Source organism: Gavialis gangeticus, unplaced genomic scaffold (genome assembly GCF_001723915.1).
Source record: "Gavialis gangeticus isolate Ggan-Ray unplaced genomic scaffold, GavGan_comp1, whole genome shotgun sequence".
NCBI lineage: Eukaryota > Metazoa > Chordata > Crocodylia > Gavialidae > Gavialis > Gavialis gangeticus.
Genome location: NW_017729000.1, coordinates 43277480 through 43284887, shown reverse-complemented (window position 1 = coordinate 43284887; position 7408 = coordinate 43277480). Strand labels below are relative to the sequence as shown.

The window sequence follows — 7408 nt, the reverse complement described above, 5'->3', positions numbered from 1 at the left end:
TGCTTTGAAATTGAAAGGTGACAAGTCAATTGTGAAGCAAGAGGTTATTCCTCTCATTTCTAATAAAAGACAAAAGACAACTTTCAAAATGCTGTGTCAGAGTTCAAACAGCTAGTCATAGAACTATTTAAAAAGATAAATGAATTCTCATAAGTGAGGGGAAAGTTTAAATTTAAGTTACTGCACATCTGTTATTCTAGAAGCTGAAGAAAGCTGGCTTTCAAACTCCTATTTTCCAAAGAAAGGGAAAAGCACAGACAAATTTACTTCATAGATTTAAGGGCATGAAGGAAAAGAAGGAACACTGCCATTCTCTAAGCAGGCACTTACTGCCTTCCAAGAAAGTACTTTAGCGTCAGAAATTAAAATACAATTCAAATCCAAAACGTAGCATTTAGGTTATTTGAAATGGAGGTAGCTTAAGATGCTATTTTTGAAAACTCAGTTCTTTTACAAAAGATACAATTATTATAAACTGTCACATTGTAGCTCGGGGCTTGTTACATATTCTTATGCAATTAGTCTATTTTGCATTATAATCCTGGGTTTATGCTAAATGTTAAAGGGAAAAGTCATAAAACAGTACAAAGGTGGCAAACTAGCGAGGATTGGATGTCATGATCTCATCAATAAGAGACGCTAAAAATTCAATTAGACCTAATAGGACTAAGTACATTTTAAATATACTATGATTTCAGTCCATCAAAACAAAATGATCATTTTCTAGTTTCAATCTAATCATGCTCTCTAAAAGCACAAAAGCATTCTCAGATAGTATGATTAACCCTCCTCAGTGGCATTACATAGGAAGAACAGAACTGACAATACTTCACATTGCTAAATATATGATGGGTGTCTTAGCCCATATTCTACTGCAGGGGTGGCCAACCTGTAGCATGTGTGCTACAAGTGGCATGGGCAGCCTGTGTGGCACACTACAGTAAACTAATGGGCCACTGCACTTTCAGTACACCCATCTGAAGCATACACACACTATTTCAGCTATAGGGCAGGTACACCAGTGCAGGCAGCCCATCAGGGAGGTACTCTAACTCATGGCACTTTACACAAGTGCCACTGAACCCAATAGGTGTTTGCCTGTTGGGTGGCACAGGGGTGGGGGGGAGTAGGGGAAAGGGGACAGAGTCGGAGTCTGCCTGCACGGGCCCCAGCCAGAAGGCAGGAGCACTCCAGCACCCTCCCAAGGGACTGCTTGGCAGCCTCTCTCTCCAGTCCCTCCTCCCTACCCCCTCTTCTGCCAGGTGGCACCTGTCAACAGTGGCTGGGAGCAGGGATGGAGTCCCCCCAAAACTACCCCTGCTGGGGTCTTGGTGGGAGCTGGACTGAGTCCACATGGTGGTGGTGGGGGGCTCCCTTCCCCTCCTCAAGCAAACATCTTGACAGCAGTAGAGTCTGCTGCACACAGAGCTGGGGCAGGGGAGCAGAGCTCCTCTGCATGATAGGCCTGGCCCAGCTCCCCACAAGACCCCAGCAACGGTAGCTGGGATAGACCCATGCGTGAGGCAGGGAGGATCCATTTCCTTCTCGGACAGCACACCAGGTTTTTACAGGTCTCTGGGCACAGGGATCCTGGGAAAGGGCTATGGGAGCCCAATCACAAGGACCCCATGCCAGGGCAGCATGGGTTTTTACAGCTCCCCATACACAGAGACCTTGGGATCAGGCTGCAGGGACCAATCCTGGGGTTCCTGTGTCCCCATACCTCTAAAACTACGTGTACTCTGCAGCTGAAAGACATGCGGTTTTTACTTATCCCCAGGTTTGGGCTGTGGCAGGCTAATCCAGGGTTTCTGCCTCCCAGGATCTGTAAAAACCAGGTGTGCCCAACAGTGGGAGTTCTGACAATTAATCGACTGTTGGCTCACACCAGGGATTAGATGGGGCCAGTTTCAGACCCTGGTTTGTTTCTCAGCCCAAAATGACAATCAGCTAATTGTCAACAACAGAGTTTCAACTTGCTGGTGTAGGAGCAGCCCTGGATCATGGTCCTGGTCTCTTGCTGCAATGCCAAGTAAAACACAATTGGGATCTAATCCCCGATCCCCTCCTCTCACTCCCCCCCAAAAAACCAACCAACCAACTACGCAATGCCCTGACATGCACATGTGACATGGCAGAAGGTATGATTGCTGGGATCCTGGATTAGATATCATCATACTTTAAAAAGAACATGTGTCAAGGACCTGAGAAGAAGGCAGTCCCACTTGCAAGTGGCCAGGCACTACATGACCTGGGGGCCACACTAGTGCAAGCCCCAGGACCACACTCCACTTGAATCATGCACTGAATCAGCCAACCTTCCCCCACCTGCCACATGCACTGCTGCACTCTCCCCCAGTGCCATGGTCTGTGCTACCCCACCCATCAAGACGAGCAGGAAACAAAAGCTGATGGAGGCAGGCGTGGAACCTAGAGAATCAACCTGCAGCAGCAGCAGCCACAGAGATGAGAGGGGCAGCAGATGAATAGGAGTCTGGGAGCCACACATTAACCCCTCACAGGCCACATGCAGTCCCAGTTAGACTGCCCTGACTTAGAAGGCAAGGCAGAGCAGCATCTTGGAGACTAACTGAATAAGTCTGCTCTAAGGCACCACCCTGCCTTGCCTTCTGCCCAACTCTAGACTAACATGGCTAACAACCTCTCATAAAACACTTAACTATTTCCAAGAGAGAGAATTTTAGATTAACTGAAGGAAGTGAAATACAATTATTTACCATGGTATCTCTTTTCCAAACAACAAAAATTTACAGAACCATTTAGAAGGTAGATTCAACTCCCTTGCACCCAAACTACAAGAATAAGTTACATTATTCCCTTGGATCTCCTCTATCCATAGATCATGGAACCTACTCCTTCCCCTTCCAAGGAGAAATTTTAGGGGGGTTTTTGTTTGTTTGTTTTTTTAAGTTCAGAGCCAAGTTGCTAGATTGGAGAATCATGATACTAGATAGGAAAAAGCATAAGATAGATACAAATTTTTTCTTCCAGAAGAAGTTATAAGCACTCCAGACATCTGCTTTCACTGGTTTATCCACATGCTAATCACAAGTTAGTTGGATACAATTACTTTTAGCTAAAAGAAAACTAACACATTCTGTCAACTAAGACTCCGATCTTGACTGAGCCCACTGACTAACGGTCTATGCTTCTGCAGTTGGTGACCCAGGAACCAGAAGTGAAGTTGACCGTTTCTAGTGAACAGAGAAAGTTTCATTTACAACTTAGAAATCACCACAGTCCAAACATATTCATTTTTATCTTTGTGATCCTGGCATACAAGATTTCTCTACCTACTACCTGCATTGTTCACTATTATTTGGTATGCAGGCACTTTCAAACTGGGACTGGCATTGTGTTATGTGATTCAGCAAATTATGCATCTAATAAGCATAAGTGTAGTACACTAAAGGTAAGAGACAGACATAGAAGACAACAAATTTAAGTTAGTATTTACATGATCAATGCTATCACAGAAATTCACTACTTACCCTGCTTGCGAACATCCTCCACAGCTGCCACTAGCTCCTCTTTAAGAAACTGGCTCTCCTTTGCAATTTTGTCCCCTTTCTCCAGGAAATTTTCTGTTGCTTGTTCAACTGATGCAGCCAACACATGAGCCTTTTTTGAACGTCCCCTTTTTTTGTTGGAAGGTCCTTTATTACTGGTATTAACCAGTGTTGTAACCTAAAAAGATATGTTAAAAAGATGTACAATATGCAGCATGAATACAACTACAGGATTATCAACTTAACAAGGAAAGCCACATTTTTCCAGGTACCAGGAGTATGTTTGCAATACCTATGATAATGTCTCATAGGAACTATTTAACCGCCAGTACATAATTTTAAGATTTTTTTTTTTTTTTTTTTTTTTTAAAAAAAAAAAAAAAAATTTTAAAATTTTTTTTTTTTTTTTTTTTTTTAGAAAACATGAAAAAAGCAGCACAGTAATGTTTAATCTAAGCAATTATATGTTCAGCTAAACTACTTACAGATTTTTTTTAGATACAGTTCTGCAAGTCTGATTAAAAAGCAAAAACAAAAACAAAAAAAAATAGATGCAATTTTCATTAAGACATCAGAGCATTCTTTAAAATGCTTGGGGAAAAAAAGTAAGTGAACGGGACTGAAATTGCACATTTACCAACCCCCCCCCCCCCAAAAACAACAACAAAAAACCCCCAACCAAGAAGATAATGGTTGCTTCAAGCTATTACGTTCTCTCTTAAATCACTATAGATTTGTATATTTAAATTTGAGGAGTTTTAATAGTGCCCCACATAACTTAATGTTGGTTAACATTTCCCATTACAAGACCTTGTTTTAGTTGCTTTTGAGGTTTCCAGGGGTGAAAACTTTCAGCTGAAAGTTTCCATGATGACCATCTCCTTTAGGCTGAATTGTTTTAGAACGTTCCAGCAAAATAGGTTTGGTCATTTCAGAGAATGAGTAGAGAAAATGTATTATTTTGCCCACGGTTTTAAAGTCTTTGGAATCCTTCCATTGCCAGTTCCTCAGGCCTCCATGTTTAGGAGCTGAGAGGGGTGCATGCATGCATCAGGAACATACCTTTCATCTTTCCTAATGAGTGAACTGGGCAAATTCATCCCAATTTTTGCAAGCCTCTTAAATCTCTCTAAACTGCATGGCTGAACTGATCTCTTTCAGTCTGGTAGCTAAAGTCTCCAAACATTCTGCCTGCACCAAGTATGCTTCACCCAGAACTGCAGGGACTGGAAAAAACAGAGCGCAACCCGAGGCGTGGCAGCAGAGGGGCAAGGGGCACTGCCAGCCCCACACAACACACTGCAGTGCCCCCCGCCCACTCCCTCGGCTCACTGTGCCCACTCCCAGGAGCACGGCTGGCAGGGCAAGGGCAACAGCGCCCATCTGTGGGCCTCATACACACTGCCTGGCTGATGGTGAGGGGGGATGCACACAGTAGACACCACCACCACTACCACTGCAAACACTGTTAGGTAGGCAATAAAGACAGAGCTGATATAAAACAACCAACCCACTAGTTGATAACCTAAAACTGAAGGGATTTTTCCTAGTTACAACTAAGATATTTTACATGGTGCAAAAGAAGTCTGATTAGGACATTCCCATCAGCAGCTACATTAGTGTGGCACAGCTCCAGGAACAACATCTCATCTCTCATTAAAAAAACCCCAAATCAGTAAAGCACACTTGTCTTTGATGGTAAGACCTCTGAAATAGATTTCTTCCATAAAAGGTCTGCCATTGTGAACCTTATAGCTGTTCTGGAAATTTCAATGGGTGCTGAAATGACTTTGGAGGTCTAGCAAGGTAAACTAACTTGCCTAACAGTTGGATACAGAGGAATGGGAAAACACTCTATAGGGAATAGTCGCATCCTGCAACACGACGTTTCAGTCAATGCACAAATTCACAAGACACTTAATATAGTTTATTATAGAATCATAAAAATTAAGGGCTAGAAGGGACCTCAAAAGATTAAAGTCCAACCCCCCTGCTCTGGGCAGGAATACTGTTAAGATCAAATGATCCCAGCAAGGTGTATGAACAGTCTCCTCTTGAAGACTTCCAAGGTTGGGGACTGCACCACCTCATTACACCCAATCTGAAACCATCCTCTAACATTTTATAGCCATTGCTCCTTGTTCTCCCCTAGGGTGCCCTAGCGAAGTTTTTCTTCCCAGCTCCCGATATTCACCCCTTACATACTTATAGATGGCCCCAAGTCTCCCCTCAGTCCTCTCTTCCCCAGGCTGAACAGTCCCAGATCTCTTAGTCTTTCTTCATAAGATTTGTCCTCCAGTTCCTTAATCATTCTTGTGGTCCTTCTCTGGACCCTTTCAAGACTGACTCCCCATGTCTTTTTTGAAGAGTAGCACCCAGAACTAGACACAGTACTGCAGCTGGGTTTCACAAGCACCGAGTAGAGAAGAAGTATCACTTCCTTAGTCCTGCTGGAAATAGATCAGCTAATGCGTCCTAGTATGCTATTATCTTCGCTGACTACAGCATTGCTCTGGTGCCTCACGTGCATCTTGTAATCAGCCATAACCCTGAGGTCCCTTTCAGCCACCGTGTTGGCTAGGACATCTCCTCCTATTCTATACTGATGTTTCTGGTTACTCCTCCCCAGATGAAGCACTCTGCATTTATCTTTATTGAACCGCATCCAGTTCTGCTCTGCCCACCTTTTCAGCTTGTCCAGGTCCACTCTTCCCCATAACGTAGTATCATCCTCAAACTTGGCCAGAGTGCTTTCCACATCCTCACCTAAATCACTGATAAAGATGTTGAACAGCATGGAGCCAAGAACCAAGCCCTGCGAGCCACTACTGGCCACCTCCCACCAGGATGATATAGATCTGTCCACTAACACTCTCTGGGCTTGATCCCTTAGACCAGGGGTGGGCAACATACGATCCGTGGGCTGAAGCAGGCCTGCAAGCCATTCTATATGGCCTGCAGGGCCCCTAAAAAAAATTTTGAAAATTAAAATGCATCTGTCCTTGGTTCAGGGGCAGTAGGACCCAGGGGAATCCTCAGTGGGCTCTTGCAACAGCAGGGCCTCCCCGTCTCCCCCTCCCCCCACCAGCCCGGAGCTCACACCACAGTTGGCTGCGGTGAGGCTGCCACTGCCACCTCTGTGCTGCCCAGTGCACAAGCTCTGGGCAGGCAGCAGCAGCAAACACTGCCCGGCATGGCACCCAGGGGGGCTGCAGCAGCCCAGCCCCAATGGGTGAGGCCGGAGCCAGCGCGGGGCCCAGGCTGGAAGCGGGGGCAAGTTACAAGCTGGTGGTGAGTGCGGGGGAAAAGTGGTCCCTCACCCACACCATGCCCGGCGCCCCACGCTGCAGCCACTTGCAGCCTGTGTGGGGCTGCCTGTGCCTGCTCCGGACAGCCCTGCGCGGGCTGCGAGTGGTTGCAGCAGGGAGCGCCAGCCATGGGGCGAGGGAGGGGCTACTTTTCCCCACGCTCTGCACCAGCTCCTTCCCTGCCAGCGAGCAGGGGGTCGGGGCTGTGCGCTGCTCCCTACCTGTACTGCGGGGCTGAGGGGGCACTGGGAGTGAGCAGGCACAGGAGCACAGGGCCCGTACCAGTGTCCCAGGGCCAGTGCCTGCAGGCCTGGAGCAGGGCAGCAGGGGCTCTATGGAGCTGGGCCAGCTCCCCCCTCTCCCTGCTGGTGCAACCCAGCCTGGCTCCACAGACCCCTGCAAGCCTGCGCCCCGCTTTGGGCCCCACTGGTGCTGGCCCTGCGACACTGGTCCCAAGACCTTGGGACATTGGTTCCAAGATGGTGACTAGGGGGTGGGGCACCTGTCAAGGGGTGGGGCTACCCATGTGGCCCTTGACAGCTTGCCAAAACTCGGTAAGCGGCCCTCTGC

At 46.7% G+C, this 7408-nt stretch overlaps 1 protein-coding gene across 1 annotated transcript in view; it reads right to left on the bottom strand.

Annotated features, from left to right (window-relative positions):
* CTNNA1 (catenin alpha 1) overlaps positions 1 to 7408 on the bottom strand; it is a 251980-nt gene that overhangs the window by 240319 nt on the left and 4253 nt on the right. The window contains exon 2 of the mRNA XM_019506550.1: positions 3513 to 3708. Within this exon, the coding sequence (XP_019362095.1) occupies positions 3513 to 3708 (196 nt within the window). The remainder of the gene's footprint in view (positions 1 to 3512; positions 3709 to 7408) is intronic.